General features: G+C 39.0%; 2 protein-coding genes across 38 annotated transcripts in view; both read right to left on the bottom strand.

Moving 5' to 3' along the window:
• The window catches only part of LOC108441086 (calcium/calmodulin-dependent protein kinase type II subunit beta), a 96,573-nt gene extending 81,579 nt beyond the window's left edge, over positions 1 to 14,994 (bottom strand). For 22 of the 37 annotated variants that reach the window (XM_037547126.1, XM_037547105.1, XM_017720411.2 and 19 more), the window contains exons 1-2: positions 14,656 to 14,989; positions 10,690 to 10,784 (exon numbers count right to left, since the gene is read on the bottom strand). In XM_037547126.1, the coding sequence (XP_037403023.1) occupies positions 10,690 to 10,784; positions 14,656 to 14,717 (157 nt within the window). In that variant the 5' untranslated portion in view covers positions 14,718 to 14,989. Of the gene's footprint in view, positions 1 to 10,689; positions 10,785 to 14,655 lie in introns of all 37 variants that reach the window. The other 15 variants (XM_017720404.2, XM_017720405.2, XM_037547123.1 and 12 more) reach the window with 3 other exon arrangements.
• Positions 14,995 to 16,092: 1,098 nt separating this feature from the next.
• Positions 16,093 to 21,286, bottom strand: nudcd3 (NudC domain containing 3). Its single transcript, XM_017720424.2, has 6 exons — positions 20,928 to 21,286; positions 19,354 to 19,661; positions 18,807 to 18,939; positions 18,376 to 18,519; positions 17,882 to 18,070; positions 16,093 to 16,887 (listed from the first exon to the last, which is right to left on the bottom strand). The coding sequence occupies exons 1-6, from the start codon at positions 21,123 to 21,125 to the stop codon at positions 16,777 to 16,779; spliced, it is 1,083 nt and encodes a 360-aa protein (XP_017575913.1). The 5' UTR covers positions 21,126 to 21,286; the 3' UTR covers positions 16,093 to 16,776.
• Positions 21,287 to 21,794: the final 508 nt, after the last annotated feature.

Below are 21,794 nucleotides of genomic sequence, written 5' to 3'. Positions count from 1 at the left end.
GAGGTGATGAAACACAGCCGTAAACAGGCCCCCGTCCCAGATTTTTTAGAACATGTTGTTGGCATCAAATTCAAAATGGGCAATTATTAAAAAAAAAAAAAAAACAATAAAAGTTTTCAGTTTCAACATTTTATATGTTGTCTTTGTAGTGTTTTCCTTTTGGTTTACATGATTTACACATCATTGCATCCTATTTTTATTTACATTCTGCACAGTGTCCCAACTTTTTTGGAATTGGGGCTGTAATACATTCAGGAGAGAAATTAACCATCCGCAAGTATGGTGGTAAAAGCTGAATGAATATTATATATCTTTTATACCAGATTGACCCAGGACCAACCCTGCACCCATTAAAAAGTCTTCAACTCAGTCACTTTAAAAAATCCCACACTTGTGTATATCTTAATGCCATCTAAAAACATCAGCTGTTCTCTACCTTTTGTGAACATTTCATGACAATTTGACCAATAGAATTAGTCCAGAGAAATTTCTCAAATAAAATATTTGTATTACATTACAAAGACATTTTCATGCTGTAAAGTTCAGAATGTTCTATAGAGAGGTTTTGTCATAACAGCAATGTTTATTAAGCTATGACTGACCATTTAGCCGCACATCTTAAACAGCACAGAGAATGCATTACACTCAGCTCAGCTGCTGGCACTATGCATCTATCCTTGTTATAGAAATTGTTGCTTTATAATACAGCCTTGCAGACATTTATAAATGGAGTGCATTTTACTTGTTCTCTTGATGATCTCAAATCGAACTCACTTCACATCTACTCAAGGCAAAATGCACTTTACTTTAAACATCATTCACCAATAAATGAATTTAAAACTTCTATAAACCACAAAACTCGGTTTGGTCTCTTCTGGAAACCAATACATTTATTTACAGTACTGAGCAAAGGTTTGAAAAAGAGATTTAAAAAGCTGCTTATTTGGGCAGAAGGGTTTATTTGCTTAGAAAACGACTAATATTATGATAAATAACTATAATATTAATACATTAAGTAATGATTTTATGAATGTCAGTGTGTTTATTTAACCATTTTCAAAGTACTCCTCTTGGCAGCCCTATTTTCATAGCTATCATGTAATACGTCCTGGAGGGCCGGTGTCCTGCACAGTTTGGTGATTTACCTGCTCCAGCACACCTGATTACACCTGTCTCTTAATTGCCAGGTTTAGTGGGTCTGTTTGAGCGGGGAAACCCCTTCCAGGACCAAAGTTGTGCAACCCTGAATTTAACCAAATGTGCCGGTGAAAGACTTGAACAAATCCATGGGATGGCTGGGGGCATCAAGGACAAATCTAACTAGCTTACAAGACAACTACTTTTTACAAAAAAAAAATATTTTACTGTTTCTTAACATTTACTCAAATGAAACGTGATTTTATGAGCATAAAAACAGTGCACGTATAAATGGCTTGAGATGCATGAGACAAACTGAAGATGTGCAAACCTCTAGAAGTTAAAAAAGTTAACTGCAACAACACTAGAATGATTCCTGCCCATCAGTACAAAGCATGCCCACAGAATCGACAGTGACCAACAGAGGGGAGGTCTACATTGATTTTAGAGATAAATATTTATCTACTTCGTTTGTAATGTTGGGCTTTTGAACAGTTCAATTTAATCTGCATTGTGTTTACATATCTTTCCAGTAGGAACATCGCTAATTCCATGTCCAGCTTTATCCCCTTTGCATGTAATAATTCCATCTTTGACAAATAATGTAAAGGGCAGCATGCTTTTTCAAATTATGTCAAAAACTGAAAAATAAAAATGGAGATACGTGGTTTTCAGTGATATACAAACACCTATTTGTAGTTATAAAAATATTGTCCCATATATACTACATATCCTCACAATTGGGACAAAAGTCTGTATCTCCATTTATTTTGGGTTTTACATTATTTAAAAACCACCTGCTACCCTTTATATGTTGTAAAAATGTTATGAGTATACACATATATATATATAATATATATTATATATATATATATATATATAATAATTAAGGATTTCATAAAGATTTTTAAAGTCTTAAAGGTAGGTTAGATGGTTTTCTTATAAAATCAGGATATTATTTCCTAAAAATGTATGAAAACACATATCCACACAAAAATATGCACAGATAATATTAGGAGTGAGAAAAATTATTGTTTCTTACATGCGCTGTGATTTTTATATGGACTTTTACATAGACTCTGTTTTTCCATCATGCTCATCCAGAGGCATTATAAGGTATGATTCTCTGACATGACTCGGTTTGGAAAAGCAAAACATAAAATGTCACTAATTCGCATGTGTTTGCAGTAACAAATGGTTGCCAATTATTAGTAAACAAACAAGTCATCTGAAATTATTTCATTTTTCTATTATTTTTTCCAGTTTATTAGATGGAAGCTAATGCTACCTGTTTATGACAAAGACAAGAACAACAATAATAATGTAGGCTACAGAAATCAGAGATGCACTGAGAATCGTTTTATAATCGTGTCTTGGCACCCTGAATCTAGATCAAATTGAATCGTGAGATGCCCAGAGATTCCCAGCCCTAATAGATACACCCTAGATACACAAACAAACAGTACATGCACACAGACAGGTTGATGAGGCCTGGGCTTAGATCCTGTACGCCCAACTGTGGGGGCCTGCTGTCTGCCGCTCATGACTCATGAGGAAAGGAGGACAGCTGGGGGAAGAGCAATGCCTCGGCTTCTGAAATCACTCCTACTGACTGACAGTGCAAGAATTTTCAAGAAGTCCAGGTCTTAAAAGCCTTTCAACTATTATTGCTCAAATTTTACTCCCTCTTTATTTTATGATGATGTTAGCATTGCCATGGTAGGCCCTTTGGGAAACTGCATCAGCAAAAGTTTCAATTCATGAGAGTATGGCTTCAAAAATCGACACAGGTGAACTCAAAAGATGGACAGCACTGTACAGACTGGTTCAGTCGGTTAAAACTGTTTGCTCAATAGTCAGTAAACTATTCATCTTACTGGCTGTACAAGACTATTTATTTTTATTGTTAACTCATCAAAATCAGCCCCTATTGTTGGGCTGCATGCATGTCCAAAATGGTCATTGTAAAGTTGATCAGCATAAGGAACTGGAGCTTCTGTGAACTACTGTGTTTCCCATCACTGTATAAAATAAGTTTGCTGCCTTTATTGTTGGATGCACCTTGATCATTTAGAAAGAAATTCACATCACTAAAGGTAACTGAACTCCTACGTATATTCCTGTGCCTTTGTTTTCTTTTCTCCAAAAAGTAGTTTGTGACAAATGATCAGCTTTAATAAATCATGTTATTAAAGGAAACGTGTAGATTAAAAGACAGATTTGCCTCAGCAAAGGTTAACTGAGCTGCTGTGCCCAGACTCTAAGCTCAAACACACCTAATCATAGTTAATGAGGAGATGCTTCTACCTTCTGGTGAATTTCCCATAAAGTTCTGTGGCCTTACAATCATCTTGAATTAGAGAGAGTGTTTGAATGATATTTTTTACTATCTCGCCATTATCTTAATGCCACTGTGCTCTTTAGGCCCTAAGCAGCGCGAGTGGAATCTGTGAGAATGCTGACGTCAACACACCACAGGAGAAAAATCTGTGAAACTAAAGCAGCAAAAAACAGTTTCAGACATGGTTGTGAAACCTTCGCGTTGTCTGCACATTCTAAGCACCAACAGAACCCACAGCAAACCTGACAAATGAGTGATGCTAACTGAGAACACTAACTTTCCTTCACTTTAAGTCACATCAGCACTGTGTGGTTCAACCACACCATCATTACAGAGCTCATAACACCCTCTCTGTTTTAATAAACAGTTTAATGTGGTATATTATTTCTGTTAAAATTTCAAAATCTACTACTGACTCCCTGATCCATACAGTCTATATATGAAAAGTAAGCTGCAAGAACAGCCCATGTTTAATTTATCATGGTTGTGATATCACTGCCCAGCATTTTAGCCCACCCATATCATTGAATGTTATTACTGCAGACATCCAACATGCATGAGGATTTCAGTCCAAGTTTAACAGTTTGTTAGGTCTGAGTGATTTCTAAATATAATAATACTAGTACTGTACCAAAAATAAATTGTTGACCAAAACTGAAATTTAGGATGCAGTCAAAAACTGTTAACCTGAAAGAAAGAGGTCTTTTATATTTACTTATTTATTTCAGAGGCGATAGTCAACATGTTGGGAAACAGAACTCATAAAACTAGAGGACCCATTTTAAATACCTTGCTGAAAAATATTAAAGATTGAAAGTTGCAAAATTCTGTAAATATATTAACACATAAGAGTTCATCATTTATAGCAGACACAGCCATACACTTCAGCTGGATCTAACAAACACTAAATTGTCAAATGATATTGAGTTGCTCCATGTTATTTATGTGTTTCCCATCAAGAATTTGATTAGATCAGTTAAGTCTAAGCATGTAAGCTAAAAGCTGAACAGGATGATGTTGCAATGGACTGTTTTTAAGGTTTTCGCTGTTTATCTGCTGATAAAACATTGCAGGAGAGCAAAGAAAACAAACAGCCTTTTATACACTTTCTCACTTTTCATTACCATTCAAACTACTGTTTCACTGTAAGTGATAAATTCATTGTACGTGTTTTTAATCTTTAGTTTTCTGAGACCAAAATGTTTGGCGTTTCTTCTCTTTTGGATGAAAATTGAAAGTGACACTTTTGAACATTTTCAACCAAAAAAATTCTGTGGCTGAAATTTTGGTGCATCCCTAATTAGCATATTTATTTGTTAAAGAGCAGGATTATTAAACATATTGCCCTAAGATGGCATATCCTTAGAAGGTATGTCACACTTTAGGAACCCCCCTAGCAAAGGAAACAAAGGTAAATTTACTTCACCATAGCCTAATGATTTATTAATGCCTTATAATAATCCACAGTTTCAACAGTAATATGGAATCAAATATTACATGTACACATTATTTCATTTAATTTAGCAAGCCATTTACATTTTATTACTCTATATCAAATCTCTTTCCCCACATGGCAATTATCGCCTTTGTCCAGGTCCAATTAGATCACCGTATCACCCCAACCTACATACATACTTTTCAGCCCTCACTGATTTTTATAATATAGGGAACTTCATTTAACTTGTCAGCCAGTCAGAACAGAGGCCATCTACACATATCAGTTTAAAGACACAGGATAAAGAGAAGTTGGTCATGAAAAAAGGAATAACAACTGTGGTGGATATAACCATTTTAAGCTGACCTCAGGGAAAAAAAACAAGAAAAGAAAAATGTAGACTGAGGGTCCTTCAAGACTTCATCAAAACAAATTACACCAAATAAAACTGGGGAAGACAAAATGGCAGTTTATTTGAATTGCATGGCAACAAAATTAAATTTGTGCGAGAAAGCCTTAAGGTTATGATAAACACAGCTCACAGAGGCACCCAATGATTTGAGGCGAGGCGATCAAGCATAGTTGGATTCCTTTTTTACCCCCACCCCCCCACGCCAGAGCAGCCAGCCTCTATAATGTCTAAAGCAATCACTGATTGAATGATTGTGTGTATTAGTATTTACCTCGTCAGTGAGTCACAATGATAAAAAAACAACTGCAGCTCTTTGCTTTGGCTGGTCTAGTAGCTTTAATGGTGCCAAATGCTACAGTGTGCGCAGTGCTTTGGTGATATTCAGGCCACTTTTGTGCTGCATTGCAGGTGCCCCTGATTAAGTGTGGGGCTGCAACAGATTCCCAAACACAGGTCATTATGTAACAGGAGAATCCCTTCCTAAAAAATATCACTTTAGTATGCTATTGATTATTCATATAGGCTGAATCTTTTGACCGCCCCTTACGCCCCACCACACTCCTCACCACCACAGCCCACCCTCTCACATTTGCTCCACTTTCCACAGGCCATGGTCTCCCTTTAACTCCTTCAGCCCTAAAAAACATGGCTCAGATTGCGTGTTGCACCGAATTTGGTGCCCCCTTCTAGAGTTAAATGAGGATAACGCATCTACTCACACTTCCAATTATAAATGCTTGTGAAGTTACAGGACGAGTCAAGGCAGGACACGTTCACAGAGACAACTGCAGTCTTTTCCATTTGATGCCACCACTTTGTTTTAGTAAGTGACAGTGACAAAAGCACAGATGGCAAACGGTAGGACTCTGATCAGGACAATACTGCAGCGCTCTGACAACGTTACAGCCTGTGGGTATCTGTGGGTGTACATTGTGTACGTGTGACAAATGCATGATTTCTAATACTGAAGCACAGTAGCATGTAAAAGCTAGGATGCTCCAGTACATGATTGGCTGATTCTCTATGTGAAAATAATTTCATACAGCCTCTACAGAGAATACACAGAGCTGGGCAATATGGAAATGTGTATGGTTATCATAATGAAATATGCTATGTGCCCAATATGGTCTTCTTAGGAACCTTACTTAGAAAACACTTCCCAACTGCATGTTTGATTACAAAGAGAACATAGTCCTGTTTAACTGGATTTAGTGTAATGCAATATGTTGTGTTGAATACAAATCAGTGGATTCATAGTTTTTGATAGTCTTTTTTAAATGCATCACTGTTTTGTCTGTTCCAAACCCATCAGATGTATCATGAAACCTTCTTAAAGTATCATATTGCATTTTTGCCATATCACCCAAAGCTACAAGTTTAAAATAGTAAAAACATTTCTATTTTGTATCTGAGTTTACATTACTTATTAACTATAGATACTTGTGTACAGAAATAATATTTATGAGACATATTATTACTACACATATGTTAGGGCTGAGTGGTGAACAGTAATATGGTATAACACGTATTTCAAAATTATGAAAGCGTCACAATTCTGTTCCATCTGTGATCTATCTACTAAACAATCAAATAACACATTCTGCCCATGACACTTTATTTTTTAAGCATTCGCACCTACAAATTAAGCATCTGATTGTTTTACAGATATTGTAGACCTCAAAGGCCTCTTTTCTTTTGTATCGTGCTGGTTACAGTTTCTTTTTCCATCTGATGTGCCACTAAATCAGCAGCAGAAAATACAGAAGAAAAACTACACAGAACAGTGGCTCAGCAACAGCTAACAGTTACACCACAGAACATGTTTGATTTCCACTGTGACTCAATAAACTTTGTGCTGTCAAATATGAGTCTTTTTTTCCAAATGTGTATTACTAAAACTTTGAACTGATCTTTTACTGTGAAGTGTGGCGCATTTGGCCTGCGAACAAAGCTAACAAGTGCTACAGCTTAAAACACCATCTTAAAAAATCTATAAGTCCTATAAGGCCCTGATGGCTCAGTACAACACAATATAAAAATATTATTATTACGTATAAATACTTGTTGCTCTCATGCAAAAACCTTCTCCATGAGGTTTTTTTTTGCATAATTTAAAACCTCAAGCTACTTTTTGCGATACGATATACAGTACTCTGCGAAAGTCCTAGGCATCTAAGCAAATTTTTAAACAATTTACCACAGCAGTGAGTTTATCACAATATACATTCGAATAAAGTCGTATTCATAACTCAAAAAACATAAAAACAATAAAAAGTAACAAGAATTTCTTGGGTCCATATTTTTCCTTGACACCTTCACAGCCACCACAGAGACTTGTTAATATTATCAATTACATCATGAGCACAATTTAATCAAGCACTGATTGGTCAAACTAGGAGTTGCTTTTTAACTACATATAGTATTTATATTTAACTACATGTAGTAGTATATTTTTTTATATATAATATATAATATTATATAATTTTTTCTAAAAATTTTGTTTATTCAAATATTAACACTCAGCAAATAAACTCATACTACACAAATAAATTGATTCTGGAAATGTGTCTTGGGTGCCTAAGACTTTCGCACAGTACTATATATTACATACATAAGGGCGAATATATGACCCCATGTCCTGACACTGCATATAAACAAGTGTGTTTATATGTAACTGTGTCTGTGTGTGTGTGTCAGCTGAGTCCTGTACTCTAGGCACGTAGGGTTCACAGACACGCTGTCCGCAGCGTGCCAAATGCTCAAGCTGCCTCGGCAGCCTACGGACCATCCCACACCCCTTCGCTCACAAACACAAACATAAATGGCACAAATGATCAACAGGGCCCTGACAAAGGGCCTCTCAACCAACACACAGTGCACCATCACCAGCTTGCCGTTTTCACAGCCTTATTATGAAAAAGACTGTGATGTTTTAACCCTGTCCTGATATTTAGAAATTCAGCATTTGAGTTCTTTGCAAACCTAATTCCTCTTTCGCAATTTTATTGACTGCTGCTTAGGCTTAATACTAATACCCTTTCATTTGGAAGGTGCATCTGAAATGAGCTAAACTGCCACATTTTCCTGTTTAAGCCATTCTCTATTCATGGCTGAATAGACAGTTTGATGATTACTAAACATGATTTTTTAAAGAAAGGTTTGACACTGCCTATTACCTTGTACCCATGGCCACATTTTGGCCACTAGAAATGCAGAGCCTGTGGCCCAAATGCCCACTTGCCATTGAGATTTATTGCACTTTTTCCCTTTTGACAAAACCAGACCAGACAAATTTACATATATTTCCAAATATCCACCATTAATAGCAGACTAATGGTGAATAAGTCCCGTTTGAGATTCAGATTCTGTCTTCTCAATCACAAACTAAATAAAAAGATTTTGTTAGAATTCATCAACTGCTTTCAAGAGAAGCGTAATAACTCACGTTGGGCACAATTATATCTCATGTTGAGAATTGCACTCGAGTCATCCAAGTCGAGTTTCAACTTGGATGCACACGTAACTGACTTACAACTCAGCAGTAACTACTGTAATCCATTCTCCTCACAACTTGCAGCAATGTCAGGTTTAATACGGTTTCAAATACTTTTCCTCAAAGAAAAACCTTCCGTCTGGACAGAACAACGTGCTACATGCAGTAAAATGTGACGCTTTAAACCAGTTAACCTGCAGGATTGTGATTCAGCTATGAATGTGAGAGAGAGGAGTGTGGGCCCACATTCGACCCTTGCAGTTCAAGGGGTTAAAAAGGCAAAAGTAGCAACAGTTTTAGTTCTCAGCTGCGTTACAGATCATATTGTTTTAAAATTGAATACAAATTCAGTTACTATTACACAGGCTACCAAATAAATACTAAGTGTAGCGCTTCAGTTCATTCCATCAGACAGAAGGTTTTTCTACAGGGAGATTCACTCAAAAGAGGCCCCGTATATTCTGTTGTAACTCCTGTTAGCATAAAGCAATCTGAACCAAAAAAACGTGCTACATACCTTGACGTATGTGTAATAGATTACATTTTCAGACAGATGATCCCATCGTTTCCAGTTTTTGTACCATCTTCTGAATAACACTCTTTAAGGGGACATCAGGAACACCATGTTTCTTACTAAATTCACTCTGGGATGATTTAAGCGAAGTGCTGACCCAACATGTTCGCACCATGAAGACGCGCTGATCAATACTGTACACCTATAGACTCAAGCTCAACTCAGACTCTCACCTCTAAGTCTCAAGACTTGACTTGGACTGACACCCCACAGCCTCGACTCAGACTAGCACCGCAGAGACTCGAGACTCAAGCCTGACTTGCACAAAGCAGCTTGTGAACCTCTAAATCTTTAGCAATCACAATGACAGACAATGAAAGGCCAACTGATCAAAGCCTGATGAAGAGGAAGGATTAAATGATAAAGATCTCCAGTCTGGCTTAATATATCATAAAAAACAATGTTCCCTTCGTGCCATTGTCTGGTTTGACTGTTGTAATTAAAAAAAATTAGATGGTATGGGAGGCTCAAAAGCAACATGATGTTCTTATACATTTGGCCACAAATTCTTAATTTTGGTCATAACAGGCTTGGTGGCCTGAGTGGCCAGTACAAATGATCTGTCTACCTCTGTGACTCTGCAGAGTCTGAAGATTTGACTTGGACCCAGGGACTCAAGACTCAATTCATACTTGCATGAAGCAGCTTGTGAACATCTCAGTTTTCAGCAATCTCAATAACAAACCCACAAGAGCAATGACCAAAGCCTGATGAAGATGGAGGTGGGTCAGAGAGATCAAATGATAAAGATCTCTAGTCTGGCTTCATATATTCAAATATATTTAATATAATTTAATATAAAAAGACAATCTTGATATATTAATCTCTGATTTGACTAGTACAGTGAAAAAATAGAGTGGGCATGGGAGACCCTAAAGCAACACTGGTCCTGAAGCATGCTTGTTAATTGTTAATACAATACACAGCAAACATGCTTCTATAATATATAGCTTCTATAGCTCTGTGAATCTGCTCATCAGTGTTTATTGCTCTCACTTTTATAAGTATGCTGCTCAATATTACATTCAAACTAGTGTAAGTGCATTATCATTATCTGCTTTGAATACCAACAAAAATACTAAATGCTAATGACTAACTGTATAAATAAATATTATAATCCAACATCTCACAGTTCACCCACACACATGACGTCAACAAGCTTTGACGCCTGTGAGTTGACTCTGCCCTGAGGCAGAACTGTATAACAGCTGGCTGTACAGTCCTGGGGACTTAGCCTAGTTTAAGCGCAAGATCATGCAGATAGCCTACACCTCATTTCTGAACACATTTTACCTACCTCTTGCTGAGAGCTTTTTGGTGTTGATTATTTTGGCAGCATATTCTTGGCCTGTGCACAGCTTGACGCAACGTCGCACAACTGAAAAGGCTCCCCTGAAGGAAAAAAAAACAATAATTTCATGAGAAATTCCACATTCTGCGCACACAATATGCCTTTTCAGTTCAAACAGCTGCAAAATTCGAATGACTGTTTGTTTCTGAGGAAATTAATAGAACTATATGAAGATGCTTCATTGCTGGATTCATTTAATCTGTGTGACATTTATCAAATTCACATTTACCGTGTGAAGTTTACCAAAGTACTGCTATAATCAGTATTGCTATAATCCATTTGCTAACATACCGAGCTCTAAATTACCAAGCTAGGATGAATATGTACAAACTTATTTTCATGAAACACATTAGCCCTTAGTCTTTTTACTCATTATAATGCTGGGAGGCATTTGGGCAAAACATATTACTGAAAACACAAGAGCTGATGTTTAATGCATAAACTGTCATTACAAATTTCATGTTTATTTAGTACAGCACATCTGACAGCAGCGGTCCAGTAACAGCCAGGATATAAATACCAAAAAAGAATAAAGACACCTAAAAAAGAACACAACATATGCTGTCTTTCGGGAGTCTGCTGCCTCAGACCTCCTTTCTTTTGATATTTTCAGCACAGCTTGCATAACAAAAACCTGTGGGGACATCAACACTAATGCCTGATGTCATCTTTACGGTCTAATTTTAGTTCACCTTTCTACTGTTACACAATACACTCTGCATGTCTTGAGCAGCATGTCTGCTGACATAGGGAACAGAATCAGTCCTGTAATGTGGACTACAGTCAAAGTGCCCAAGGCCCCACAGGCACATCAATGAAGACACGATAAAACATCGCGCCTGACTGGACGAGTTGTTTTGGACCTGAAAAGCCAGTGTCCTTGTACCATAATGTATGATTTGGACTGTCTCGATTTGGCTTGCTTGGCTACACAGTGAGGATACTGTTCATTGTTATAGTCCACAGTAAGTCATACTGCATCCTAAACTATATTCCCAAGTCTGCATGACCTTAATGAAGACATGGATGCGGTTTGAGTGGGTTGAGAGAAGTTAAGGCATGTTTTCACAAAAATTTTGGAAGTCTATTGAATAGTGTTGGTTAGCAACGTTAGCCTTGCTCCATTGCTAAAATACAGAAGCAAAATTTTCACAACAAACATGTCTTGGCTGACTGACTACATCTGGGACAAGTGGAAAACTGTAAATTAGCCTTTTCACTGAAGTATTTCCTTAAACCAACTGTTCCCATGAACAGATACGCTATAATACTTAACTTGAGAGGAAGCCTGAAGTACAGGAGATCACATTGATGGTAATGTAGCAAAGTGGTAACTACTGGATGAAGCCTTCCGTCGGCCAAAGCAGTGACCAGAGTGAAGCAGCTTGAATCTTGTCTGCCACTCAAGAAGTGCCAGAAGAAAAGTGGCTTTCATCAGCAGCTTAGCCAGCCCAAACCGTCTCTGAGGAGACACTGAGCTGATTTGGTGGAGTCTGCCTGTCAGAAGATGGAAGCGGCAGTCTAAAGAAGATCAACTTCTACAGCAGCCTGAAACATGACCATATGTATACTTTTTCACTTTTTATGGAGGACACACACCCTCAAAACAGAGCTGTCCACTTCAGGAGGCTCTCCAGACTTGCAGAGGGCCGGCAACAGCTGTCCACTGCTTAGTGGTAACTGGGACACTCACGCCCACATGATGCGAAATGGAGCAACTACTGCTTTCTGGCAATGATATTGACATACTGCTGGTTCACAGTAGGTTTGGCCCCTCCTATTATATACATCTATGGACAAGGCCACAGCTACTGTGAAAAAACCATTAGAAGCTAATGAATTCAGGGCAGCTTTAATTCCCTGACATAACTCAAAAAGGAAGGGTTACTTATTAAGTGTAAAAATAAAACTCCTTCATCAGAGAATCAAGCTGTGCAGATGGTAGATCTACACAAATCTATACATATATGGCTGGGGGTCTATCTCTAAAAGAATCGATTCTCAGAGTCCAGGCATTTGGGAATCGACAGTCATCTTCAAAGCTTTGGACTCAATTACACACAGAGATGTTCCAGTTTGCTCATACCCACACACTCACTGACTGTGAGGCATTCTGCTGTCTGAAGAATGCATTCTTTCACAACATACACATCAACAGAATTGATGTATCTCGCTTTGGACAAGTAGAAATAATGGTAAAATATACGATTTGCAACAAAAAAGTAGTTTACAATCAAACAACATCTCCAGAGCAGTAACATTTAACCAAACAAAGGAAAATCTGGTACAGGTTAGTCCTCACTCTCTCTCTAGAGAGTGAGAGCGAGAGAGAGAGAGAGAGAGAGAGAGAGCGAGCGAGAGAGAGAGAGAGAGAGAGAGAGAGCGAGCGAGAGAGAGAGAGAGAGAGAGAGCGAGCGAGAGAGAGAGAGAGAGAGCGAGCGAGCGAGAGAGAGAGAGAGAGAGAGAGAGAGAGAGAGAGAGAGAGAGAGAGAGAGAGAGAGAGAGAGAGAGAGAGAGAGAGAGAGAGAGAGAGAGAGAGAGGGGCCATGGTAATATCAAATAATTAAACTGACATCTTGTGTCCCTGACAAACTGAGGTGGTAGCACATGAAGTTAATATGCCAGAATCCCCTGTCATCCATAACATAATCATAATAATGTAATATGAACTTAATTAATATTGCCTTTTTACATTGATCTGTTTCCATGGTGTGGTAATTTTACGAAAAAAAATAATAATAGTACACCTATGCTGCATCTGCTGACACATTTGGATGTTGTAATATAATCATTTGTGTTAAATAGCCAATTGTCTCTTGCTTTTGAAGTTGCACTTAATTTCATGTTACAGGGAGATAATTTTCTGTTTAAGAATTTAAAATACCAGATTGGCTTGTTCAAGAGAAAATAATGTTATTTATATTGCAAATTTGCCCAATAAAAAGTCGCAGTAGTAGAATATTTAATGTGTTCACTTGCATAAAAATACATAAAACTCTCTAATAAGAATCATCTAGAAGATAAGACATCAGCTATTATGAGAATTCTTGACCAGTACTTCCTTATTTATTGATTTCTGGAATTGAAAACTTAGAAAATGTTTGTGTGGAATCTATTCTTGGAATCGACTCACCGAATCCCATCAATCGGTTTGGAATCGACTCCAAAATATCTGGAATCGGACGCCTGAAAAAAAACTTTTGGGTTGTATATGTAAATCAGGCTGACCGATTACGTATCTATGTAACGCCGTTCGGCCAATAGCAATCCGAGCCTCAATAATTGTAAATGCAAATATGTACGACACGCAGCCAATCAGATGCGACATTTCCTCAGCATCAAGTCACAGCCCACAGCTTGTCCGTTAGAGGGTTGTCAACATTTAAAAAATCAGCAAAAACGCCAACGGCAAGAAATAAAGTACATGCTTTAACTGTCGTGATGACACTGAGGACGTTCAATAATTCAAAGGGAAACAAACAGAGCAAAGAAACGCAATACTAAGACAGGAGGAGGGGGAGAGCAAAATAATTTCCTAACGTCAGGCAGCAGGCATGCTTCTCTCCACACTCAGATTATAGACAGCAAACAGCCGCCCAGCCTTCCTGACAAGCTCCAAATGTCACTGTCTCTGTGTTACCACCGCAGTGAGAAAGAAGAGCCCTTAGGAGTTAATGGAAATAAAACGCTGTGCCGAAGACAAACCACAGTGTAGAATGTAAAGGGAAAGCCAAAAGCAAGTTTCAGCTTAATCGGAGTGTCGTACAAAGATTCCTGTCAAGTGAATTCACCACCACTGTTTTGCTAGCTTGCCGCCCTCCTCGTGCTCGCGTAACAACCCAACGACTAAAGCCGAAAGCTAGAAATGACACAGAGCGGTTTTATGAACGCTATATTAAACAGCTATCTTACTTTCCGAGCTCTTCGTAAAGCTGGTATTCGTCGGTGAAGCGTGTACAGGTTGTCGTTGCCATGTCTCCCCTCCTTTCTGCTTGCTTCGTGGATCTGTCTCCGAGCTGTGCTGGGTTCCCTCCACGCCACAAACACTACGATACCGCGTCCGTAGAGCAGAGCCGGTTACCACAACGCTGACCACTGGGACAAAACGTGGACACGCAGTGAGTGAGGGATGAGGTTCGCTGACGAGCGAGCTTGATTGCTTTCCCGACCCCTCACTACTAAACACCACGCCGGACTGCAATACAGTTGTTTTCCGCTGCAACTGTCAGGCACTGACATGAGGAGGAAGGATCTCGCCGCCAGGGTGCGCAGTGGCTCCGCGCGGCAGCAGCATCTTTTCCCCTGACGCCTAAGGCAGCAGCAGCCTAATTTAGCTCACGATTCTCCACATAATTTAGGCTATTAAATAGTTATGTCACGCACAAAAATAAAAACATATACGGGAAATAAATAAACGCATAAATGTACTAACAAAATGTACTTTGTTAGCATACTCGTAAACGGTCAAACATATATTTTTTGGTTTAGTTCTTAGAATACAATGTAGGAAAAGCAAGGTGTCTCACATGCAATAATATGTGCCCTTGTATTTTTCCATAAGGGAAAACAACAAAATATAATACAAATAAAAACAAAAAAGAACAAACCATACAAATCAGCCATAACATTAAAACCTCCTCATATGTACACTCATTGTCCATTGTATCATCTCCTCTTACCACGTAGGAACACTTTGTTCTACAATTACAGACTGTAGTCCATCTGTTTGTCTGCATACTTTGTTCTTCAGTGCCCTGCCCTGTTCTCCAGTGGTCAGGACCCCACAGGACCACCACAGAACAGGCATTATTTAGGTGGTGGATCATTCTCAGCACTGCAGTGACACTGATGTGGTGGTGGTGGTGGTGAGTTAGTGTGTGTTGCACGGGTACGAGTGGATCAGACACAGCAGTGCGCTCACTGTCCACTCTATTAGACACACATACCTTGTTGGTCCACCTTGTAGATGTAAAATCAGAGATGATAGCTCATCTGCTGGTTAGTCATCCTCTAGTCCTTCATCAGTGGTCATAGGACACTGTTGGCTGGATATTTTTGGTTGGTGGACTATTCTCAGTCCAGCAGTGACACTAAGTTTTTTAAAAACCCCAGTAGCATGGCTGTGTCTGATCCATGGTGGGCCTGTGGGGCCTCTGACAATTGAAAAAAAGGGTAAAAGGAGCCTAAGAAAGTATGCAGAGAAACAGACAGACTACAGTCTGTAAAATGGACAAAGAATGTAGAGACAAGCAGTTTTAATGTCTTAATGTTATGGCTGATCAGTGTATACAAACTAATCAAAATGTTTTTCAATATATCAGCCATAACTCTGAAATCAAAGAGCTCAAATTATCTCTGTAATGTACTTTATTCAATTCAGGCACAAGTAACAATCAAACAAACTGCATGAAAACAATAACAAAATAATTTCTTTGAATATCCATCAGTCACCAAAACTCATGAAAAATGTCTGAACATGGCTCACAAACATATGGAGATGTGTTGGATGTAAGTGAACACACATAAAACATCATAGTCCTAATTTGGCTAACGAACCCTCTGCTTTGACCATTATTCGCATAATCATATCTAATACATAATTCTACTAATTGATTCAGTAGATAAGTATGTAGTTCATAATTTTATGATTGAACCTTTTTCATGAATACACATAATTCTTTTTTTTTGTAAGTTGATATACGGACAATATAAACGAAGTCCAAATCAACCAGTTGCAAAATCGCTGAATTAAAACAGGACGAGAGAGAATCAGCGCTGAACAGATCCCCATGCCGTACAGTAACCTAAATGTTTGAGAAAATTATCATCCACAGCTGTAACAATTCAAGGCTTGAGGACTTTTGCAGTGCTTTCATAACGTCTGCAACGCGGCAGTAAACTCCTATAAGTGGCTAGCGCCGGTGCTGCCGGTGCTGCCGGTGCTGTCTGTGCTGAGTTGTCAGTGCTTGGTTTAGACTATATCAGTACAGACTTAAAATCTGTTTACCCAGCATCGGACAAACATGCAACAACTCAAAACTGGACAGCGCTTGGCTGTATATCAAACATGGATGGATCAAACTGCTGTCCTCTGAATGGCGATCCTTCCGCATCCCAGCCCTTCTTCAGCATTTCGTGCACTTTCTAAAACACAAATGCAAGAAAAAAAGTTTCATTATTAATGGTGCAATTAATTCAGTATCAGTTCCAAAGGCTTGTTTATGCTAGCTGTGTATATTAAACAGAATTGTTCACAGTGGTGGTGACAAGAACCAGATATCTGAGGCAGATATTTAAGCTTGTAAAATGTTGCTTTATCCACTCTTGGGTAAAGGTGAATGGATTTAAAAACAGTACCCAAAGAAAACATTCATTAAGTACACTTTGCAGTTCTACAATTACAGGTTGTCGTCCATCTTTTTCTCTAAATACTTAGTTGACCTCGTTTTAAGCTAAACTTAAATGGTCAGGACCCCCACAGTACCACCACAGCAGGTATTATTTGGTAGGTGAATGATTCCCAGCTTCTTCAGTAGAAGCTGCACTGGTCTGAGTGGATCAGACAATGCTGTGCTGCTGGGGTTTTTAAACACCTCAGTCTCACTGCTGGACTGAGAATAGTCCACCAACCAAAATTCCTGTCCGGTCCTCCTGACCACCGATGAAGGACTAGAGTATGACCAACACTGTGCATCAACAGATGAGTTACTGTCTCTGACTGTACATCTACAATGTGAACCCACAAGGTAGGTGTGTCTAATAGAGTGGACAGTGTTTAAAAACTCCAGCAGCACTGCTGTGTCTGATCCACTTCTACCAGTGAGCACAACACACACTAACGCAACACCACCACGTCAGTGTCGCTGCACTGCTTAGAAAGATAATACCTGCTCTGTGGTGGTCCTGACCATTGAAGAACAGGGTAAATTGGGCTAACAAAGTATCCAGAGAAACAGATGGACTACAGTCTGTAATTGTAGAACTACACAGTGCTCCAATATAGTAAATGGAGCTGATAAATTGGACAAAGAATGTAGAAACAAGGATGTGTATTTAATGGCTCTGTCTACTTTCTACTGAGTAAAGCCCAATAAAAATCCTTTAAACAAATGCATGCCTATGCTTTGCATGACTTTACCATCTCGTGACTCTGAGGCTTTCCTTGCAATTTCTGATGGTAGTCAAAATTGAGCCGGTCCAACACGGCATGCTCCTCATCATCCACAGTGGCCATTGTGCGCTCGCGGTTGATCTGGTTCACGTCAATCTCCTCCTCACCTTTCAGCACAGCACTCCACCACACTTCTCCAGTTTTACTGAGAGAGAGCTGTGAGAAAGAAGAGGCTATAATACACATTATGTTGCCACACACATCTGGATATAATTATGAACATTTGCCAGTCTGTGTTAAGTCACAAGGTAGACTGTGTTATTGTTGCTTTTATAGAAAATCTCCAATTTAGCTTCAAGTTATATATTTTGTGCAATATGCATGCTTGCAATGCTTTTGTTGAGGCATTTGACATCAAATTTTATGGGTGAGTATCGCCCCCTACTGGGCCAGGATGCATATGTAAGCATTTTCAAGTCATTTTCAAGTCATTTTAAAATTTGCTGCTTTTAAAAGCCTACCAATACGCAACGTCCTGGCTCCAGACTCCACAAGGAATTCTCAGTGTTGATTTTGTGTGTGAATTCGCCTTCCATCAAGACTCTTTCTGACGCTCCCTCCTTCACTGCTACACGTACTGTGCTAGACTGCAGATCAACAGACACCTTCAAACAGAAAGGAAATGTCATTTATTTTCCAAGATGATGTATTTTCAGCTGATTTGCCTGGATATGAATGGGTTCAAGCAAATCTGAAGCCAATATGAATACTGAAAGAGTTTTCAGCACAAATGGCCATTAACATATAAGGTTTTGTGTGAATAATTGAGCTTATGCACATGTTCTTCCTTGACTGGCTACTAGACAACCAATCAAATCAATTCATGCAAAGTAGGATCCAGGTGACAACTGTTTGGCCTGAAGCGCACTGGATACCTGTTGCTGTTAAATACCTGTCTGCCTTTGACAATGCTGGATGGGACGAAAACTCGAACTTCCACATCAGTGTAATCCTGTGACCAGCTGTAGTTTTCCCTAACAGCACCATTGTAGCTGTCTGGATTGGACTGAAAACTGGACGGCCCACTGTAAAACAAGCAGCATATCAGGACAATGAATGACATGATTAAAGACCAGTGACTCTAGAATGGAGCATTTCACATCAGTCTACTCTGAATGACTTGTTTTGTATCTTAACCATTTAATTAATTAAAAATATTGATAAGCAGTCCCCCTTTAACATTATACTTAACATGGAGCTACTGGTTTATTGCTTTATAAACAGTTTTATTTTATTGCTTGTCGCACAGAAAGCAAAAGAAGACGGACAGAAGGAGGCATAACAGATTGGTCGACTGATTGAATAACAGTGAAAAAGTTAAACAATTACAGAAATCAGTTGCAGCCCTACAAATAAAATTATTATTCACGCTCAGAGACAGATATTTTTGCCAGGGATGCACAGCTAACACACTGAAAACAAATCAAGACTACACTTACGGTGCAGCTGTACTAGAGTCCGAACTGGCCGCTGCTGCTGCTGCTGCAGGTGCTGCTGTTGGCTGCTCACCCTCTGCTTGCTCGACGCTGTTTTCCCTCGGAGTCTTTGTGTCTGCAGCGGCGGCCGGCTCTGTGGACGAAGCTGCGACAGGTGTGGATTCCTGCTTGACCTCTGCGGGTGCTGCACCTTCTGGCAGAGACTGAACCTCAAGCTCCTGTACTGCAGGGGGCACTGCTTTTGCTTCCTCAGCAAGCTGCATTGCCCTCTCTCTGTCATGAACTGCCAATTTTTCAAACAGCTTATAAGTCTGGAGGAATAGGCAAAGAGGAGGATTTTGATTAGCAGCGTTAAAATCGCTTCGGTTCAGAATGATTTAGAAATACCACGACTGAAGCAGAAGTTCATAGAAAAATACACAATTTTCCCCTTCCATCAGATGAAGCTGACCACATTTCAGACCCTTTCTGCTTCAGTATTGGTGTTACAAGGGTTGTGTGCTTTCTCCCCTGCTCAGATCTCTCTACACCAATGACTGAACTTCTATCAGTGACTTTGTTAATCTTATTAATTTTGCAGATGACTCTACTATCGTCAGTTTTATCTCAAACAACATGTCCACATGCATCCAATGGCATCACAGTGTGGAGCTAACAACCACCCAAACACACAAAAACTGTGGAGATGACCACTGATCCAGTTTTGTACTGCCATAATAGATTCCATCCACAGATCCTCCATACCACTCTGGTTCAGCGCTGCATCTTCACACACCAAGCCTAAGCTACAGCGAATGGTGTGATGTGCGATCAGTGACTGTCAGCTCTCCACACGCAAAGATCTTTACTCATTTATGATGAGGAAAAGGGCTGGGAAAATCATGGCTGACCCCTCACACCCTGGTCACTCTCTCTTCCAATGGTTTCCTTCCTTTCATTAAAGACCAAGAGTGAGAGCCCCAAAGTATTTACACCACCAGTCACCTCAAAAGCTTCTTTCCCTGGGCCATCATCCTCCTGCATATACTATGCCATGATCCTTATGAATAAAAGCCTAACCCACTATCCTCTACTTGTAGTCAGTGCACACTTTCACATTACTTTTGCAATATACATACTTTGTAAGCATGGTGACATTTAAATTAATATTTACATTTGCTATTTTCTGCTGTATGTACTGTATGTATGTACTTGATTGTGTATGTACTTCCAACTGCACATCCTTTATATTATTTGTAGACTGTATTATGAAGTTTATACATGGTATGTTTTTCTATATTTATTTTATTAGATGTAATTTTAGGTTGACACCTGCACCAAGTGAAATTACACAAGAAAGTACATCTGGTACTTGGCAAATAAAGTTTCTTATTGATTATAAAAATGAAAAAGCCACGTGTGATATTTCAATAACTTAGTTAGGCATCTTCAGATAGTGTTTTATATGTCAGTGTAAACCAGCTGTTCTGATTTGTAACTGTTTATGGCTTTCCAGGCACTGTGTGGACTTTGGAGCTGGATGACAGGTGCTGATAAACAAACAAGGCAGAAAAGTTTCCAAGCGAAGGAAATACTACCTTCAGCACCATCTTTTCTGCTACTCCTGGTGGAAAACCCATGCGGTCATTGGGGCTGGTTAGCAGACGATAGAAGTCCGTCTTTCTGTACAGAAACCCGAAAAAGATCTGCAGAAAATCCTGTATGTTTCCAACATGCTGCAAGATGCCGAGCAGAGCATTGTCGTACAACTCCGTCATTTCAATCGGCGAAGACATTTCCAAAGATCCCGAAATTTACACGGAAACAAAAAAGAACGAGCACTGGAAAAGAAAACTGTGTTCAAGTAGACTGTTTTGGTCACACAGCCAGCTCTACACCATCACAACCTCGAAGAAAATACGAGAGCATTAGGAGGACAGCGATTTTCCAAACCCTTCCGGTATGATTCACCAAAATAAAAGTCTTCGGCACGAAGGCGTCACTTACACATTCCAGCAGAGGTTTATAAATAAAGCTGACATATTTAACACAGTGTCTGTTACAATAGAAACAGCATCTATCACTTCATTGACAGAGCGGAGAAACCTCATGTGTGTGATGTATTTCTCACATTTATATTGTAGATCATTTTAGTGCAACGTGAAAATATATAGGCGACCATTATGACTAGAAGTGTCAGTGCTTTTTTTTGCAAATTGAAATGTATATTAAATAAAATTACTAAAATTAGCATTTTAACAATTTACGGCACGAATTATAAAATATGAAACTATGAAACAGAAAGTAGACAAATTATCTAATCTTGCGCAGTAACAACGACAAAGGCATTCGTCACAAAACAGCCCAAAGCATGTATCAATAGACTTTACATATCGTCAATAGAGCTGCCGCTACACATTGGCGAATAAAAAAAAAGCCAAACGAGGGGAAAGGAGAAAAGAAAA

The sequence above is a fragment of the Pygocentrus nattereri genome, chromosome 18 (assembly GCF_015220715.1).
Source record: "Pygocentrus nattereri isolate fPygNat1 chromosome 18, fPygNat1.pri, whole genome shotgun sequence".
NCBI lineage: Eukaryota > Metazoa > Chordata > Actinopteri > Characiformes > Serrasalmidae > Pygocentrus > Pygocentrus nattereri.
Note: the sequence above shows the minus strand (reverse complement) of the source record. Positions and strands in the feature narration are given on the sequence as shown.

Coding starts and splice junctions, on each gene's coding strand:
- nudcd3 (XM_017720424.2), bottom strand. CDS start 21,125: ATGTCTTCGCCGATTGAAATGACGGAGTTGTACGACAATGCTCTGCTC. Junction 18,940..19,353: donor GACTCTAGTACAGCTGCACC/GTAAGTGTAGTC, acceptor CTTGTTTTACAG/TGGGCCGTCCAGTTTTCAGT. Junction 18,520..18,806: donor GCATTGTCAAAGGCAGACAG/GTATTTAACAGC, acceptor TTCTGTTTGAAG/GTGTCTGTTGATCTGCAGTC.